Source organism: Neopsephotus bourkii, unplaced genomic scaffold (assembly GCF_033783945.1).
Source record: "Neopsephotus bourkii isolate Nb327-2 ecotype Australia unplaced genomic scaffold, CSIRO-AGI_Nbou_v1 NB_1248, whole genome shotgun sequence".
Lineage (NCBI taxonomy): Eukaryota > Metazoa > Chordata > Aves > Psittaciformes > Psittacidae > Neopsephotus > Neopsephotus bourkii.
This window is the reverse complement of record NW_026901733.1, coordinates 5079364-5100011: the sequence shown is the minus strand read 5'-3', so window position 1 is coordinate 5100011 and position 20648 is coordinate 5079364. Positions and strand designations below refer to the sequence as shown.

General features: G+C 37.4%; 1 protein-coding gene across 2 annotated transcripts in view; it reads left to right on the top strand.

Annotated features, from left to right (window-relative positions):
* Positions 1 to 20648, top strand: part of ERP44 (endoplasmic reticulum protein 44) — a 49515-nt gene that overhangs the window by 14393 nt on the left and 14474 nt on the right. For both annotated transcript variants that reach the window (XM_061364727.1, XM_061364728.1), the window contains exons 2-6: positions 4752 to 4824; positions 5555 to 5594; positions 8610 to 8725; positions 17950 to 18134; positions 18605 to 18720. In XM_061364727.1, coding sequence (XP_061220711.1) covers positions 4752 to 4824; positions 5555 to 5594; positions 8610 to 8725; positions 17950 to 18134; positions 18605 to 18720 — 530 coding nt within the window. The remainder of the gene's footprint in view (positions 1 to 4751; positions 4825 to 5554; positions 5595 to 8609; positions 8726 to 17949; positions 18135 to 18604; positions 18721 to 20648) is intronic.

Sequence of the window (20648 nt, the reverse complement as noted above, 5' to 3'; positions counted from 1 at the left end):
CCTAACAGGAAAGAATTTCCTCCTTATATCCAATCTAAACTTCCCCTGTTTAAGTTCTAACCCATTACCCCTTGTCCTATCACTACAGGCTCTAATGAAGAGTCTTTCCCCAGCATCCCTATAGGCCCCCTTCAGATACTGGAAGGCTGCTTTGAGGTCTCCACGCAGCCTTCTCTTTTCCAGGCTGAACAGCCCCAATTTTCTCAGCCTATCTTCATACAGGAGGTGCTCCAGTCCCCTGATCATCCTTGTGGCCCTCCTCTGGACTTGTTCCAACAGTTCCATGTACTTTTTATGTTGAGGACACCAGAACTGTACACAATACTCCAGGTGAGGTCTCACGAGAGCAGAATAAAGGGGCAGGATCACCTCCTTCGACCTGCTGGTCACCCTCCTTCTGATGAAGCCCAGGATACGGTTGGCTTTCTGGGCCGCAACTGCACACTGAAGCTGGCTCATGTTCATTTTCTCATGGACCAGCACCCCCAAGTCCTTCTCCACAGGGCTGCTCTGAATCTCTTTTCTGCCCAGCCTGTAGCTGTGCCTGGGATTGCTCCGACCCAGGTGTAGGACCTTGCACTTGGCATGGTGAAACTTCATAAGGTTGGCATCAGCCCACCTCACAAGCGTGTCAAGGTCCCTCTGGATGGCATTCCTTCCCTCCAGCGTATCAACCGAACCACACAGCTTGGTGTCATCGGCAAACTTGCTGGCGGCACACTCAATCCCACTGTCCATGTCAGCGATGAAGATGTTAAACAAGACCGATCCCAACACCGATCCCTGAGGGACACCACTCGTTACTGGTCTCCAGCTGGACACTGAGCCATTGACCACAACTCTCTTTGTGTGCGGCATTTAAAAGTAAAAAAAATCTGAAGACTTTTCCTTTTAGCTGGTAGGTTTTTCAGGAACATGTGTTCAGTACCTGTTTTATAAAATGTGTGGCTAACATTCAAAAATTATTTCCTCAAAAAGAAGTCTTGCTTTCTGCCCTTGGATATCAAGCACAGGCCTCATCAAAGGTCAGAAAATATTCTCAAAACAGTTTAGCTTCTTAGCAATTCAAATAAGAATTTGTAATCCTTCATGTTAAATATTAATACCAGTAATATCATAAGCCCTCTTGCGTCTCAAGGGACAGCAAGATTACTGGCTCAAACAGATGTGTTTTCTTCCTTGCAGGCATTATACCTTTATAAAAGCTTCAGCTGAAGTGAGTCTCGCGTATCTATTGACATTTCTCCAAGGAATGCTCCCCCTCCCCCCCCCCGAGTTTATATACTTATACGAAAGATTTTGTCACCCGCAATTTTTAGTCAGTGTAAAATGTTTAAGAAAGTGATTATTAATATATTTTGACAAAATAGAAATTTTTATGTTTCTAATGGAAAAGGTATTTCAATTAGCTTGGAGTTTGTGCAACTTTTAGCAAAATATGTTCTTGGTTTCAGTATTTTTCCACTACTGTTTAACATAAAGGGGCAATAGGATATACAGCTTAATTTAATTTTCACTTTCAATGTATGAAGATGTTTGGGTCTTTGTTTCAGTACTTGCAGCTTGCACCACATTTTTCCACAATAAGAGTTAAGAAAGCAATCAAAATTTTTATTCATGCTATAAAAAACTATTAGGCTTAGTTTACCTTTTTTTGCACATAGAACAGTCTAGTAGATGGTTTTATTGGTTAGTAAACCAGTGTGTTTTGATTTGGCAGTTAAATAATTGCATTGCAAGTTAAGGTGTATCGTAGCAATCTACAAATGCAGCTACAGTTCCTGATCGATTTATCTGCTGAATAATATAACTCATTTCCTGATTACAAATAATATGCTTCTCTATTTTATGTTTTTGTATTTTTTCCTATTAGATAAGATTTGTGTGGCTACTGTAGAATTGTATTAGGAAAAGCCATGTGGGTTTAAGAAACTGGTGGCTTACCCATTTGGTTTGTTTAGGCAAGTCAAACTGCTGAGCTCTTGTGAAAATAAGGCCTGCTGCAGAAATTTTTTCTGTGTATGAATGCTGATGTAGAACTGTGAAAAGCGGCTAAAAAGTTCCTGCTTTCTAGAGGCTTGTGTGGGTTTTATGTGTCAACAAGCGTTGTCCAAGATTCTAAGCAGGGTAAATAACTCTGTGGTCTTCAAGGGTATGATCAGGGGGTTTTGAGACCTTGCAGGGCAGCTGAAGCCTTGAGACTCATCTGAGTTTGCAAAGTTGTCTGTGGTAGGAGCAGATGAGGGCCCGTGAAGTTAATGTTGTGTTATACTGCCATTTATTGCCTAGGGCTATATTCCAGCTGTTACTGTTAATCGTAACTACAGCTTCAACTGTACAGAAGTTGTATCTCTCCTAACGCTTGCAACAAAACAACAGGTGCATACAAATAAAAACTATGCCAGCTCATTCACATGCTTAACTGACCGTTACTACAAACATAACTACTGGTATCAGCACCTCCCCATAGCAACACTATGGAAGTTGTCATCCCATGTGCTTCCCAAAGGGTGATGGGAAGGTATCTGCGCTGACTGCCAACAGGTGTCACTCATCTGGGAATATCTAACTGATGTGGACCAGAACCAGAGCTTCTCTTTGCAAAGACTGCAGGTAGAGTCCTCCCTTCTTGCTGCTCAGCAGTCAGCAACACCGGCATATTCAAAGGAGCTTCCCCAATACTGGTTTCCTGTGATGGGCTCATTGGATGGCTTGCTCAATTGGATATTTTTTGGCATACCCTGTTGTTACACAGTGTTGACGATGGACTTCACAGCTCAATTGTTAGTTTTGTTTCTCTGTAGTCATCTTACAGCCACAGTTCAGACATTTGTGTTTCACAGCTCAAGTGCCACATGAAGGCTGTGCACAATCCACCACAGATCTTAGACTTGCATGCAAGATCAGTATCTAGCCCAGTTATCGTGTGAGAAGCACGGGTATGTATTTTATATTACAACAGCTGGTGTGTTTTCAGCCTGTCATGTAAGATATAATATATATGCTACCTACCAGCCTCTGTATGTGAAAGGTGAAAGGATCAGTATCTTCACTGGAAAGTGGTTAGTGACCCATAAATTGAAAATGATTGCTGCAAATCTGAGCTGTGTGTCATTTACAGTGATGGTTTAAGAGCTGTTGACACTGTCTTGCTGCAGAAGTCTATCACAATTTTTGAAGCTGATCTTCACGAAAGCAGACATCTAGTTTGTCTGCTTTATTTTTTCTTTTAGGCCAATATTTTATATACACTTGCAACAAATGTTAGAAAACTGACGTTTTACATTGAATTAGTCTTGTTAATTATAAACAGTGTCAAAGGCAAGTGTGTCCTGGAAGCTTGCTGCTTGTAGTCATGGTTTTAGTATAGGTCTGGGATAGCGCTTGGGCTTTTCCATAAGATCAGAGACCCTTGTATCACTGGATCCTTTTATCCAGCTGCTCTGTGTGACATTCTTTGGATGCTCTTTATGCTTCCAGTTAATTTTTTTCTTGGTGTTTTTTGTCAGCACTGTCTTTTTAACCATAATCAGATTTTCTTTGTACCTGCCAGGTGTAGACTAAGTCTCCAGGAACATTAGTAGTATGTAGAACATTGATAGTGTGAATGTCACATGCCACCACATCTCAGTCCAAGAACTAATTCTTCAGGTATCATTCTCAATCTCAGTCTCTGCCTATCACCTTGACCTGCATGTTTCTTTCATTTTGTTACTGAAAACCTTCCTTTTCTTTTCCTGCCATCTCTGTTAGCTGAGGGACCATAGGTTCATTTAAAATATGGGATAGGAAGGCATTTCGGTAGTGTCTGATCCAGGCCCTAGCCCTGCGTAGGGAAGATCCAACTGACTTCCTGACCAGGTTGTTCAGGCTGGAAACATTCATGTCCAAAATCCGTATTGTCCTGCTCAAAAACTTGTATTCCTATCTGTCTCATAGCATAAATAAGTTGTAACTTGCTGGTACCTCTCTCACTGGAACAGAACAGCACCTCTGCCCTCTTGCTCCCTGCTACATTTTGAGATAAAGAAGAGCTAGGGCCATTGCAGTGAGTATGAGAGAGCTCTTCCATAAAACTGCATATTGCTGTGATAATTCCATTAAGAGTGATACATGTGTTGCTTTTTCATTAAATGATCTGGCTGATGTGGTGTTTCAGTTTTTATAGTCTGATATGCCGATCGCATGCAGGGACTGAAGCAGTGTGAAATAAAAATATAGAAGGAGATAAAATACTGTAGCTAGTTGAATTGGATGTACTGAAACTGTTTTCTGAAAGAGCAATAAAAATGGAGGCAATGGCAAACTTCATGAAAAACCTTTTTAGCCAGACAGAGATTGCAAGTGTCAGAAGGATTTACTTGTCTCTGGGTGAAACCTCTGTGCCTACACACTTCTGGGCTGTGTGAGATTGTTGGGTGGCTAAAATAAGGTTTTATTCCTTTCTTCAGAGTGAATTTATAAGTTATTCTTAAAGGTACAAAATCTGTAACATTTCTGACAAGATAATAGAGAATTAAATGAAGAGATAGCTAATTTTGCTTTAAATGTGAAAGTGTGTAAATCTGTAAATAGTGTTTATTTGTGTATTTGTAGTCATTCATTTCTAGTCATCTGAAATTCATCGACTGAATTACAGTTCTTTTACTGTTCTTCTCCAGTTTTTGAAACGCAACGTTTAAAATCATAAGTACATTACTACTTTATTGCTTGAACTTTACATGCCCTACTGATCTGCTTTCTTTTTTTAGGTGTCTTGGCTTTTTAATCCAACCAGAAGTGAAATAACAAGTCTAGATAGTGGAAATATAGATGACATTTTAAGTGAGTATTTTGAACTTTTTTTAATTCTCTACAGTCGCATATCTGTGTGAAACTTACAATGTTATTAAATGAATATGCATACCCTAGATTTGAATGTATGAATTGCAAATGGCATAGAAGTATTAAGTTAGTACATTGTCATTGCAATGCGGGTTTGAAGTGTTGAAGTAGAATACCTGGCATCCTGTTTGCAGATGGGAATGCTTGATTACATAACCAAAAGCTGTCAGTAGCTCATTTTACAAGTTCCCTCAAAAATAGTAACAACTGAAACCCGTGGTGATGGGCCTTAAAGTATCTTGCTTGTTCAGCTCTGCTTTTCTCAAGTTAAGCATTATCACGATTCTGCTCAAAAGAGATACTAAAGGGCAACTTCTGACTTTCAGTGCCTTAATTTTAAGTTCAAAATTACCTTTTGTCTCATGTAACAATTAGTTCTTTCGTGTTTTAGCCCCTTAATATACTAACGGTTTTAATGTGCATTATGTTGATAAAGTCAATAAAATACATGACTGAAGGCCTCTTTCATCACTTTCCCATTTGATACAGGCTATATTTCAGATAAGATTTACCCTACAGTTTTCTAGCAACCAGACTAAGCTGTATGCTAAATAATCTAGAAATATTTGCTTTTATAGTTTTGTGCATATTTTTATAATCTCAGATAAAGGCACTGAGAAGTTTGCCTCACAATATGACATTGGATTTTTTTCTTTTTCTTTCCTCTCAGACAATGCAGATGTTGCTTTAGTTAATTTTTATGCTGATTGGTAAGTTGTGCAAGTTTTTTTTTTTTTCCTATGTTTAAACGTCTGTTTTTTTGAGAACTGTCATGTTTGGCTCTAGTTTTCTAATTGAAAATACAGTAGCATGTTGCTTACACGCTAGTTCTTTCCCGGGTTTAAGTCCTAATTACTTTGCCTTCTACCATCTTTGGTTTTGTTCAGGGCTCCTATCAGAGGAAAAAGTCTTCTATAGTAGTATGGAATAACATGCTATGCAACTGATTTTTTTCCTTTTTTTTATTTTTCCTCTGAGCAAGATATAGTTCATTAACTTTTTGTTCCTTAACATAGGATAGTCTAAAATACTCCCATTTTTCCGTTTTCTTCTGTGTTGGTCCCATGCATGTGTGCTCGAAAGACTTGAAATTAAGTTAAAAATTGATACCTTCTCTGATCTGGAAGACTTTCCAAGTGGAGAACAAGAGAAGTTATAATGGAATGATGAAATTTAGGAACTGGAAAAGGAAAGAATTTCTGGCCACATTGGTTAAACACTGTAAAAGACATACTTGGAGAGAAATATTTACTTGAAATTATTGTTTTTAAACTTGTGTATAATATTGCTCAAATTCATTTAAGCGCCATACCCTTTTTTATTATGTAAGAAATAATTCTAAGATGTTCTTTTCTGGTCCACCATTAATATTTTTAAAAGAATCTTTAACAAGAAAGAAATCAGGAAAGTATTCTGAAAAAAATAAAATTTAACATGCAAATTAGCATAGAAAATGAGGTTAGAAAATAAATAATTTTGTCCTCCTTGATTCAAGTAATCTTGACTGTAAATAACTTTATAACGTAAAGCAATATATAAACCAAAGTACTATACTATAAATATTCCTCTCCCTGTTGTTTTGCTCTGTGAGCATAAAATGTTGGCCTTCAGCATCAAAGGTCATGTAGGTGGTTAGACTTCTGATTCCTTTCACCTCTTTCACATCCCACTATACATCTAAGACTGTAGGTTTGTGTGGCCTAGCAATAGCAAGCACCCAGAGCTTTACATGATAATTCAACTGGTAGCAGGCTAATTTTAGTTGTTTGTTGGCTTGCTGGGGTTTTTTTTTGTTTTTTTTTTTTTTTAATTGATTTTGAAAAATTCATACCTGGTCTTTTTGTATAGAATGACATTCTCAGTGAAGATGTTTTTAATGCCTTCATTTAAACTTTGCATAAAGATAGACATTACATCAATCTATATCAGTTTAATAACCTTTGTATATATCTGTCATTTTATAGACAAATTTTATGTTCAGTTAATTTGCTTCTGTTCATTTTCTGCCACAGATTAAATTGATTCTAGGCACATTTAAACCAAGAGTTGTTCTTTAGAGAGAGTGCATTGATTTACCAAGGTATTCATTTGAAACGTCTTTCTTTATAATGATAGTACAACTAATAAATAACTGGTTAAATAAGAAACTAGGTCTAATTTCTTATCTGTTCTGTACAGAATTATGCTATAAAGGCTGCCTTTTAGAATTAGGAAGTGAAACTTTTAAGGTGCTTATTTTCAGTTACTGATCTGTAGATATCTTGTGAATCATGGACTACTTCAAAAAGTTTTATTAGAGATAACCAAAGAAAGCAAACCCATTGAGAGTAAATTTAATGCACTGAAATCTAGGGCCTGTGTTGCCGTTGTAAGGTCGTTTTTGGATTTTCCAGTAGATAAACTAGGGGAGGCAAAAACTCCATGTTCTGATATTTTTATGATAACCTAATATAGTCAAGTAACAAGGGTCCTGGTTTAGAGCATTATTAGCACAGCTCTTTCTGCAAATCTCCATTGTTATTCAAATCCTCTGTAGAATAGGTTTGTTTTGAACTTAAAGAGTGGCATATGCTTGCAAGTTGATTCATATTATTATAGGCCATAGTTTTAAAAAATTACAGCCTTAGTTAAGATCATTACATGCAGGGATTCAGTAACAACCTCTCAATATAGTGCCCTGCCAACCAATGATGTAACATCACCTTTGAATGAAAACAGATTAGTTCACTGTTGTAGACACTGCTGTAAGGGTGGAGAAGAACGATGGATAAGGAAGCCATGTGTAACATACACATGCCACATAAATGTGTAGCATACAGTTATGCTGCCGAGAGTCAGGTGCCTTTCAGAAAATGGCCTTAAGACCTGTTTGTACTTTGAAATCAAAACCTGCCTTTTCACTTGAATGCTTGCTGTTGTGGACATAACAGCATCCCCAGGCTATCACTGTAAAGTTTAAGCAGGGCTTCAGTCCAGGCTTTCTTGCAAGTCTACAGGTGCTATTATCCATCTTCTATTTGTTTTGTGTTTGGAAGAATGCAACATAAAATAGTAGACGTATTAATAATGAGCCTTTGCACCTTTACAATCCTACAGCCTTTTCCATGGGCAGAAAGAAAGGATTTGCTTCAAAATCTGGCATGAGTGGAAGAAGGAGCCTGTGTGATTCTATTTGTTCATAGTGTTGTAATGGGAGTCTGTTCGAACTCTACCAATCTTGAGCCGTAATATAAGAAGCAATACTTATAACATCTATTATTGACCCTTAGGAAATTATTTCTGTGATATTTCGTGAAGGCAGTGGTCAATATTTGAATCTCAACAATCCAAGTAACTTTTTTTACTACATTTTAAAAACTACTTCCCAGGGATAGTTCAGGTGGAAAAAATGAAGGACAGTCTTTCTGAATAGAATATGTTTCCTAAAGGCTTATAATTGATTAATGGTGTTTTTTGCACAGATAATGCAGAGGGGCACATCTTGAGCTATATATTCTTTTAGAATGTTTGGTGTTTTTTTCCCCCCCACGTGAATTATTCAAGTTATTTTTGAACCTGTTTTTATCCAGCCACTTAGTTGGATGATTACAAGTAGGTGTGCTTTTCCAATAGCTTTTCTTTATTTATTTTTTCTTTTTCTGTCAAAGTTGAAAATTTTCCTTGAGTTATCAGTTAAAATATTTCAAATCATTATTTTGAAGTTATGATTTTGTGTCTGTCCACAGGTGCCGCTTCAGCCAAATGCTGCATCCTATTTTTGAGGAAGCTTCTAATGTAATTAAAGAAGAATATCCAGATAAGAATCAAGTGGTCTTTGCTAGAGTAGACTGTGATCAGCATTGTAAGTAAATCCCGATTTAGGTATTTGTGTGCTATCCTTCCATTATTTAGGGCAGAGTTGCTTGTATACATCAGTGAACCTCTTTTTCCAGATTTTTCAGGGCAGTCTCTGGTGTGGCTTTCTCATTGCATCCATCAACATACATTTTTATCAGTTCAGGGGAAGAAAGGGCTGGGATTATAAATTGAATTGGCTTGTTGAGGTGTCGAGAAGCATTAGTGCAACAAATGCTGCAGGTCCTCACAACCAAGAAGAGGAAGGGGTAATCTTAGATGGTCAAAACCAAGAGTATGTTCTGCTCAGGTCTTCCTTCCAGCTAGGATTTGTAGTAAGTTGCCTTTAACACACAGCCAGGAGGGGATCAGAGGTTTTCTGCTTTGCCATTTGTACATATGCCAGTAAATGGTTGCCTATTTGAGTTTTCCTTGTATGCAGAAATATGTGAAAATGATATGCCAAAATTTACTCATTTAATGCTGGTGTTAATCCCTAAGATTGCTTTTTAACCCCATAGTAAGTAAAATGTAAGAAGCATCTGCTGCACATTGAAAGACAAATGGATCGCACTAAGATTTTTATTATGTTGCTTTTTATAGTATAGGAGCTGTATTGTTTTATGCTTTTGGGAAAACAGCATTTGAAGATATAATTTTCTTACAGTGGCTTGTGATTCCCAAAGAGTATTAACAGACAGAAATTCAATTCTTATCAATACTGATTATAATATTTGGGCTTCACAAAATGTTAATTTGTAAGAAGATTTGCAGTTGGAAATGTGAGGAATCACTGTGCAGGGTTATTAGTTTGTATCTGCAGTATATCCCTGATACTTACCATTGACCTAATAGTTGTGTTTTAGTGCTCTGTTACAAAAAAGCTTTTTCCACTGGCACCATTTTGGGCTCTATTTGTATGCATGCACATAGTTACCCAGCAGTAAGGGCACCTGTCTTGCAATCTTCAAAGACATCTCAAACATAAAAACCAAACAAACGAAGAAAACCCAACACAAAATGAAAAAAAACTGCAACTTTTAAGGGAGCAAACACTTAAACTCAGTATCAGAAATGTAGAATAAACTGATTCTTCAAACTGTTGGGAGTGGCCAAGGAGATTTCATTTTATCCCTTCCTAAAGATCCACAAGATCAGTTCATGACCACAGGAAATTCAAATGCCTCTGGGATTAAATCTTTGAATCACTGGGATATAGGACCCCCTTTATAGCCTCAGCTGGAAAAACAGCTGGGCAGTATCCCCCTAGGGTATGTGAGCAGCTTTGAAGCATTCAACTGCCTTCCTACATTGAAATCATAGAGATGTGTTGGGAAAATGACTGGGTTTTCTGGTAGCTGGTTTGAATACCTGAAATACCTGGAGTACCTTCCCAGATCTCAAGTACTTAACTACATTTCAGCTTCTTTCTTTTTCACACCTGATGTTCTTTTCTGCCTCCAATCATCAGTCTGTATGGTGTGTGCTGGGCAGACGTTAAACAAAAACTTAGCCTTGAGTATTCAAATTTGTTATCGCTAAAACTCAGTTTTCAAGTAAGGCAATGAAATCCTTTGGAGGGGTATATTGAAAGGAAAGTCTGAGATAAGGTCTTTGCTGAAGTTTTCTTACAGACAATTTTTCTGTCTGTTCTGAGATCTGTTGCAGGATCTACACAAATAAACTGCCTGCTATCTCTGCAATTGTAGAAAATAAACGTAGTTGTAGAGCATGAATTCTGATCGGCTTTGTATCAGCTTATTAAACCAGTCTTTCTACATACTTGAAATGACTTTTGTATGTCCTTCTGTGTATACTATATCACTTTCATCAGTGATAGTTTCTCAGATTAACTTGAGTCAAGGTGAGGGAAGATCAAGGACGTTCATACTCTCGGTTTACTTGATTTCTGTGGTTATTGGCTCATCTTTCCATTGAGTCAAGATACTGACAATGAAACTTGCTATAAATTTCTCACAAAAGACTATAGTAAAACCAGTCTGTATAGTTGAGTTTTATGGTTAAGGTGTACATGACCAACTGAAGTCCTTATTTTGTTTGCTGCAGCTTTAGTTGCTCTGATAACTTGGAGAATCTTTGAGCTGCTGGATGGACAGTGTTTAGCCATGAGATGTTCTTGGGTTAGTAGTTATGTGCCTAAGAAGACTGCCCCCTCCCCAGTAGCTGAAATACTTCAGAAGCTTGTTGCTTAGTCTTCTCGTATTGAATTGAGCTCATCAGAACTTGTTACAGAGAGCTAAAGCCTGGTTGGAGAAGGAGATGATACAGAGAGATTGTCTTCCTTCCCATGGGCCTGTTCCCAGGGGGATAGTGGGCTAAGTAGTATGAGGCAGCCAGGAGCTTTGGTCTTTCTCTTTTTTACTGGAATATCATGAGTTCTCTGTGTTTACTCTGTGTCCTTAATTTAACAAGTAGATGAGCGTGACTTCTTCTGGAGAAGCTGTAAAATGTGAGAGTTAAAATCCTATAATGACAGACCAAGTCTTTTCTTCCGATTTTCATTGCCTTTTTGAATTAAAATAGCAAAGCCGTATGTCATTCTCAGTTTCCAGTGTTTATTTGCTGGGTTGTAAGCAATGGTACATTTCATGGCACACAGTTAATGGGTACTTCCTAAAGTTTTAAGAATTTTAACTTTGATTTTAGTGTATGTAATAGCAACTTTTTAGTAAAAGGGTGGATGTTGATATGATATATCATCAGCCATCTTGTCCCTGCTGTTGCAGTTTACTAAATGTCAGTCAAAGTTATTGTTCTTTCCCCCTCCCTCTCCCCCCCCCCCCATTTCCTTTCATATCTTTTGTATGTATTTACATATTTTGCCAGCACTAGAAGGTTTATGCCAATGTTTTGGGGTTTGTTAATGCCTGCAGATTTCATACCAATAGTAGTTCACTATTAGAATGATGTTCTAGAGATGGTGGATCATTTGCATTACAAATCATCTGTTCCTTTTTGAAACCAAGACTCTGTAGGGAATCCAAATAGCTGATTTCAAGCCACTCAAAAACAGCTTTCAGAATGGTCAGCCAGGCATAGATGCTTTCCATTTAATGTACTATTATTGCAGCACACTGCCGGGCCAAATAGCTCACACCAGCTTCTGAGGGTAAAGCAAACTAAAGAGAATTATTGATGCACTGCCAAATGTTTGATGCTTAATGACAAAACCATCATTCTGTCTGCTCTTGTAGCCAATATAAAGATGGGTTGGGGTTTTTTTTCCCTGGAAAGTGATAGCCCCAATGTGATTAAATACAAAATCTGAATATTAACACTATATTGAGCCTTTGTATGTGTTATATCTTTTACACCTGTTTATAGTATTGTGGAAGATAAAACTGAAATATGTAAGTTAAGTCATCAGGCTGTTTTTAAGCTGGTGTGGAATATACACCAAAGGTAAATCTGATGAAGCATTGTACTCTTTCAGTTTCCAGGACCTCATCCTTTTATAACTTAGATTTTTTCTAAGTTACAGTGCATGGTTTGCTGATAAAGTCTTTTGTAGCTTTGATGTGTTTGAGTTAGTAATTCACTTATCTTAAAAATTAGGCACTCTATTCTGAGTGTAATACCTAGTAAAAGTCACCTTCTGTGTAAAATTGTAGGTGATCTTTCTGCATATACATTATTAGGAAGGTTTTGATTTGGTGGTGTGTTTGTTTTGTGTGTTTGATTTGGTTTTGCTTTCTTTTGCTTTGCTGTATGCTTTTGTTAAGCAGCAATGTTGGAAACTTCTTGGTACCATGGATTTCCTATGTTTCTGTTATCCGAGCAAATATTGCAGTATAGAACTCCTCATGCTTCTGGAGGAAACTCTACATTTTGATCAGTTTCTATGAATTCAATACTAGGAGTTGTGATGAAGAATTCTTTTAAATTAAAGTATGTACTGGGGGGTTAATTCTGCTGCACCATTATTTCCTTTGTTTCTGAGCTAAAAAATAATAGGCAGTTTAAATAAATATTTGTGCTTCCACACAGAAAACAAATTCTCATCTATGGGGTATTGAGAGGTGCTTTGCTAGTCAGACTGTTTAGGGAACTATTGTTTGTTCTTTCAAAATGTCCGTAAGTGGTACTCTCATTCATTACTATGAGCTGCTGATCTTTCTGGGTCAGGCCATTCCTGTAATGTGTACCAATGCTAGTCTTCACAATTACTTATATTGTATTGCTGCTGTGCCTCTGGTAAGCAAAATAACATGGTATGATAACAAATTCAAAGGTTTATAAATGAACTGTAAATGAAACTATAAACAGGAGGATTTCATTGCATTCCTGCCACTTTGCCTGAAAAGGAACTACCAGCCTGAAAGAGTTGTCTTTGGGTAAAATAAAAAGTGGAAGCGATTTGTAGAGGTTGCTGATGGCTCTCCTCAGGAGAGCTATTTTGTTAGTCTGTCAGAAAAGGTTATGGGATGCCTACTGATGAGGCCCAGCTAAGAGCAGGCATGGCTGTTGTGAATGTTCCTTTGCAGCAGAAGGTGGTCTAGATTTTCTTTTTACCCAGCTTCTTAGTAGTCAAATTTGATGTAGCGTATCGATTGCTTTTCTTACACCTATTTTGGTCCATCAAACAAGTATCGCAATCATCGGGATAGGATGGCTGGTTTAGATGATCTCCCAAGTTTCTTTAATTTTGCTTCCTATGAATATTCCCAGTTCTTATGATTGTGTGTAAGTGTTATGAGAGGAGTAGTTTAACTGCTGTATTATGAAATACTTAATAAGATTAATGTAGTGTAGGGAAGTAGGAAGCAAAAAGTGAACTTGAGAGAAAAAAGCTTGCTGAATGAAAAGTGAAAAGGTACCTATCAAAGACAGATTTTGTTTCTCATCTGTAGTGTGACCTGGTAGCTAGCCCGAGGTACTTCAAAAGATGTCATTGATCTTGAGCAAGCAAAATACTCATTTGATAGTCCCAGCTTCAAATACACAGCTGAAGGAGTGTTATTTTTGAGATGGAAGGTGTTGGACAACAGTGAGGGAGAAAGTGATCTTTTTTTTTCTTTTTTTGACAAAAATGGGGTTTAGCATTCCTTTCAGGAGAAGAGCATATGATACTCGGACAACAGAAATGGCTGACAGCAGCTTTGCTTTCTCTTCAGTAGCTCAAGAGAAGTATCAATACAGTGCATCTATGAAGAGAACAGAGTGATTATGAAGATGTTCCTGCCGAAGTTTGTATAATGAATAGCAGAAAATAGTCTGGGCAGTTGAGAAATGGTTGATTGCCATCAGGTACACATGCAAAACAGGGAGGAGAGAATCATCTGAATTCATCAGTCTTCTTGAAACTTCTGATTTGTAGAAGACACGAAGATGAAGTATGTCAGTTGCTTCCTGTCTTAAGTGTGAAACCATTCTGCTAGCATAGATGCTAGGCTTGTGATTGAATGTTTAATTTGACAAAATACAAACTGAAGGTTTATTCCTTTTAGGTACCTTAGTACCTGAAGAAGGTATAAAGTTGTAGCTAGGAGAGTATTGTGGGGTTGGGGGGGGGGAAGTGCCCCTTTTAGGTCAGTTATCTGTTTCAAATACCTCTTTTAATCAGAAAATGGGCAGTAAGAATGTCTGGAACTATTTTAAAATTTAAATCAGAATTTACTATAATGTTATCTATGAATGAGTTCAAACAATATTCCATGTATTTGCTTTGTGTATTTCCAATTTTAAAAGGAATATAATTTTGTAGTTGCTCTGCTTGTGCTAACTCTACCTGTATCAAATGCCAGGGCTTAATGAAGCATTTAAGGTTTACTCTATTTGACTTTTGAATGAATTCAAACAATTTTTCATGTACTTGCATTTTATATTTTGTAAAAAGATGATTTTCAAATACTTACTTGTGTAGGACTATCATCTCTCTGTGTTAGTTCAAATACTACCGTTTATGGAATCTGAATGTAATTTGTAAAGAGCATGCAAGTTCTGATTTATGAAATAGTGTTGGGATTCAGTCTTGACAGTGGATATTTTATTACCATTTTTTTAATGCAACTTCCAACACTGGATGGAAATCTACATCCCTAGGGACTGCAGCCTCCAATGTGGAGAAAGTTCAGGATCCCCTGATGCCCATTCTGCAACCTGAATATCCTCCTATAACTGCAAAAATAACCCGAAGGAAAAGTTTGTGCTGTGAGACAAAAAAAGCGTAGTCTTGGTGATCTCTTGCTGTTGAGTTCTGTAACAGTCTTTGATCTCAATGTGTTCCTGTGAAACCTTGATATATAGTGCTCCTTGTCTCTTATCAGACCCCTGTCAAGTTTTGATAGACTGACAAAGCATCAGACCAGAGGTCCTTCTCTCAACATGAGAGAAGGGCAGGAAATGCCTGGTTTGCCGATGTTGTCTTCTGCTGAGCAAATACAATGTGATTCCTCCCCTGCTACACTTGCTACCTTCTTGCAGCTAGCTCTTAGGTAGTTCAACAAAGAAGGGATGGAATTTAAAGGAAGAAAACAGTATTGATCTAGTACTTGTTAATGGTGAATATATTGGCATCTTTGCTTGAGAAATCTGTATGTATTTGAAATAAAATTACTCTGAATTGGGGACATAAAATGGCTTGCCCTTAATTTTAACTGTAGTTAGTGTATTAGGAAATTCTTCTGGGATATTTAGGAAAAAGGTCAAGTCCTTTCTTAGTCAAAATTAATAGGCTGCTTTCTGTCGTATTTCATAGTGATGCAAAGCTTTTTAGGAACTGGGCTTAGCTGGTGAAGCTTTTAAGCTTACTGTTTTGAGGGATGTTAAAGAACATTTTTGTGGAGTAGACCTGGTTCTTATTCCTTTGTTATGCATGTTTTTGGTTTAAGTTGTATAGCTGGTTCAAAGGTTCTTTTCAATAACTAAAACTGCAAGAGATTAGTTGTGTTTTAGCAGCAATTAAAACCACAATGGTTTCACTTGAGGGTTTTCCAGGCAGCAGGGGGAATTCAGATTTATTTTGTCCAAAAGTGATGGAGAATTTTATATGATGGAGGACAGTTACAGGTGCAGTTCCGTAGGGGAATGACTTGCTTTCAGTGGCACAGGGTTTTAATTTTGGTTTGCAACCAAAAAGTGTATGTTAGCTGCTCAATATCAGAAGTTTGCTTATGCCAGCTGCCTCTAAATAAGAGCTTTCACAGGACTTCTGTCTCCATTCTCTAAAGTGTAAGATAAAAAATTGCCTTTGTGCTAAGTATGTAATTGAGAAGAATTTGTCACAAAGGATTAGTTTTTATGTTGTTCAGTACTGTGCCAGATATGCTGATGGACCCTCATTTGGGCCAATCCAGGTCACTTGAAGTGTACCCTTTGACTTATTACTAAGGAGTCAGTGAAAAGGAACGGCATTCAGCCGACACTTTCAATGCCTTCCTCTCTCTGTTGACTATATGAAATGTCTCTTTATCTCCAAGGATAAATCACTCTGTAGTGGTTTACCATCTCATTCCACGAGAGAGAAAGGAAGAAGGGAAAGCGGGGCAGGTGTTGACTTGGAATGAGTCACCTCAAAGGATTAAGCAGCTCTGGGAAGTGAGCAGACTGCTCATATTTTGAGATTTAGCTACAAACATGATTGAGGCTTAGGTAAACTGCATCCAACTCTCTAATAAAAGACACCATTTTCATAGGGGCTGGGAGATTTTTTGTTTCTAGATACATTTCTAGGGGAGGAGTGAGCAGGAGGGCATCATAATTAAAGCTAAAGCAAAAGGGAAGTGCTTGTGTCCTACTTGACTCTTTGTTTCTGTTGTTTGGTTTTAGTCTCATTCCCCTAAGAATCTAAAATGCATCTGGTTACCATGTTTCTCCAGTCCTGCCTGATAAAAACTGCTTGAAACTTTTTGCTGAACTTCAGCCACAGAAAGAGGGAGGAGCGTTCAAAGCTATTACAAAGTAATAGCAAAGTACTTACAAAATCTGATTAAAGCAATTGCTGGGTGTAGGAGGTGAGCAAACCCAGTTCCTGTGCTGTAGAAAAGGTTGCTGTAAAAACCTAGGGCTGATGATCCTGCTTGGTATGCCATGAACCGCTTCCCACTTACATGTAAGTTTCCCTGTGTCCCGAGTTCAGCTGACACGGTGTCAGTGTGTAGCTGGGAGCTAGCTGCAGAACCTGTTGCAACTTGCTGTGTCCCAGAGGTTAACTGAAGTGGAAGAAGGACAAAGGGATGCTTGAAGTACTCTGGGGTGTATTAAAGAACTGGATTATTGCCTGAGTTGTGTTTGAAGAAAAGGGGTACAGGATGCATGTTTCATGGAAAACTGGGCTTTGTTGCTTCTGCTTGCCTTTCTTTGCTGCTTTTCTAATTTTACTGTAAAACCTCTTTCCATTTTTTTATTTTTTCTCCCATCTTTTATATTTATACGTGTCAGGAGCAAATAGCTTGGACTTAAATAACTGACCTGTTACATAAAGGTGAAAATAGCTAGTGCTCTTACACTGAATGACCACAGATACGCGTTATTTTGTTGTATGAAGTTCTGTGTGGTCCAAGTCTAGAAGACGCAGGGCTGCATGTATAGATGTGAATGAAGAACAGTCTTGAAGGGAATGCTGACACTGATTGGTCAGCAAGGTGTTTGCCTTCATTTAGAAACCTGAAAATCTGTGTTTGTTCAAAACCTGAGCAGCTCAGAACTGTAGTGGAAGTTTTCTGGCCTTCATCAGTTTCAAGGAATACTTTTCAGGGTTCATGTTCTCAAAAGTTTGAGATGTAAGAGTTGTATTTCCAGCAGTGAAACTGAGATAAAATCATAGCGAGTTAAACTAAAATAGGCACTGATTTTATTAAAGTTTTCTCAGGTGGATTAAGTCACTGAGATTTGGCAAGCTTTTGAGATTCTTATGTTCCTGTTATACTCTTAAATTGGCCTTCCTAGTTGTTAACAGGAAGTGTACCAAATGAGTATAGACGACCAAATCAAGTCTTTGCTTACTGCAGATTTTGGTCATGATTTTTTATGAAGATCAGTACATGTGAGAAATACTGTAGCTGCTGTCTGTTTTCTCCACTATAGCAGTGTGTGTATGTTTGGGGTTTTGTTTGTTTGAGGAGGGGGGGAGGTTATTAGTTTGTTCTTATTTAAAGATAGAGAAGTACTGGTTCAGGGATTGCACTTGCGTGCACACATATACATGTGTAAGATATTCAATGGTTTTCTGTATTTGTAGGGTTTAGTTTTGTTTTCTTTATTTCTTTTTAGCGGATATAGCTCAGAGATACAGGATAAGCAAATACCCAACCCTGAAACTCTTCCGGAATGGAATGATGATGAAGAGAGAATACAGGGGCCAGAGATCTGTGACAGCAATAGCAGATTATATAAGGCAGCAGAAGAGTAACCCTGTTCGGGAGGTCCAGGATATGGAGGAAATTAGTTCTCTTGATGTAAGTCATACCAATTTTATTCCTTCTAGATATATCTATTTTAATTTTTTTTAATGTTGAAGTGGTGAAACACAATGTGTTTGAAGTATATATTTATTTTTTTCCCATTCAGAAATATTGTGATGCTTTTTTTTAAGCTGAATGGAAAACTGGATCATTTCCAGTATTTCAAATCATTCAAATATAATCACTTTCAACTGCATTTTGTTATGGTAACTTCACTACCAAATGACTTTATTTTACTTTTAATCATTTGAAAAGAATATCTCGTGTTTGACAAGACACTTCTAGTATTTCTCTCTGGAAAAATACTCACAAGGATGCTTCTGAATATTGAGAAGGCAGAAAAGAAATTACTTCTACACAGTTATTGACTGTTGAATGAATGGCACCTCTGCATTTAATATCCTCAGGGAGTAATGATTTCTGGTAATTTGAGGTAAGTTATAATTTAACCTTTGTTTTTACAGCGTAGCAGAAGAAATATTGTTGGATACTTTGAGCAAAAGGACAGTGACAATTACAGAACCTATGAAAGAGTAGCGAATATTTTGCATGATGATTGCATATTCCTGTCTGCCTTTGGGTAAGCTTTAAATTTTGTTGGTTGCATGACTTCATTATTGAAATTATGTTAATACATTGTTAATAATTGGAGTTCTTTAATACTTTCAGTGTGGCATAACAAGAGATTAGACCTTAAACAGATAAATACACAGAAAGGACAGGAGGAGAAAACTCTTCCTAGCCTTAATGTCTACTGTGAAAACCAGCTTTCTTTTTTTGCCTCATTTCTGTTTTTTTCACTCTGGCAGTATAATATAAATGTAACTGGAAAGGTTTTTAAGGGGTAGTGCTAGACAGTTGTGTCCCAAAAATCTACTTTGAAGGGAAAGGAGAATAAGTAAGAAGAGTTAGAAAACCTTTTGATAAAAATGTTATCAGCTTTGCAGACTGAGAAATTTCCCTTGTTTTTAACCTCCTTTTTTTTTCTTTAAATAAATTACAATTTTTGTAGCTTTTTTTCCTCTTTTTTTTTTTTTTAATAGTGTGGGGTTTTTTTTCCTCCTCTTATTTCCTTCTTTTTTTCTTTTTTTTTTTTTTTGTCCCTGTAAAGAATAATTCAGTATTTACTTGCTCATTTCCTCTTGATGTCAGGGGAGAAGACCTTGTGTTGGGAGTGGGAGAAGTATTTGTAATGCACAGGAGTACATGTGGCTTTCCTTCAGTTCCTAGTTAGGTATTCTATGACTGTGTAAGCAGCCTTCGCTGTGAGAGAACAATGTATCTGTACACAGATTTTGTAATTCTGTGGCCTGTAGGTCTGTCAGTCTTATCCCCAAAGAGTGGCCATTATCTGAGATGTTTTCTGATGTGTTTATCCATGCTTGTTCTCAGGGCAGCCAGTCTGAGTTGTTACTAGAATTTTAAATTACTTTTGCCACCACCCTCATGATTTTTCATTCTTTTCAAGAATGCTTTTAAAAAATCCTTAGTAAGATAACAGTACTTTAATATTCTCTCTTCTGTTGAGTCTGTTTGTCTTTGATTTAATGTTTGTCAGCCTTGTATAATGAGAAATAGTCTCCCACCACTCAGTGTTAGCATTTGTTTGACAGACACCATTCTTGGGGTAGTTACTGTGGGTTTTCTGGCTTTTTGTTTTTTCTCTAGGCATAAGGAACAAGCAAGCATAATGGAACAAATCACAATTTAATTATTTGTAACCTGACCATGTAACTACAGATTGCAAGCTTGTCATTATTCTCTTGTGCAGACTCCCATTCCCTTTCTAGCCTGGAGCTGGCAATGTTTGACAGTGCAGCCTTCCAGATGGTGACCTTGGAAGCTAAATGTTTTCATGTCTGAGTTGCTGTGGCTCTTGAGCTTCCTAAAAAATTATATGTGAAAAGACTTCCAAGGGAGATGCTGGCTATATAGCAGTATTTTCTATTCAGATTATTTCCAAATATATATAGCAAAATGTTTCATGGGGAGCTGGCACTGATGAGATGAGCACTTCTGACTGAGCATCCTAACATCCCCTGGGAGGGGCTTTTGGTTTTGCTATGGACAGAGTTCAACAGGTATCTGGTTTGGAAGATATATGGTAACGTGAGCTGTCATGTCCAAACTTCTAGTAAGCTAAGATAAACTCAAAACAATCAGTTTAACAGGAAAAAGTTACATCAACATCTGTCAAGACAGAACTGTTCCCTGCTATGCAAACATTATTCTGGCTTTAGGTATTTGCAATAGCATATTTTTAAATTGTATTAAAATGGTACTTAGTGAAGATCATTTTCATGCTTAGAACGATTTTTAAATCAACTGTTCCTTACAGTTCTGTTAAGATCTGAGGTGAGTGCAGAGCAAGATTGGTGAGTGCAGAGCAAGATTAGTGAGGGAAGACTTCTAAGCACGAGATAAGAGAGATACTGATGAAGAGATTATTAGAGGTCATTAGGGACTGTAGTGGTAGGAAAAGGGGCAACGGGTTCAAATTTAAACAGG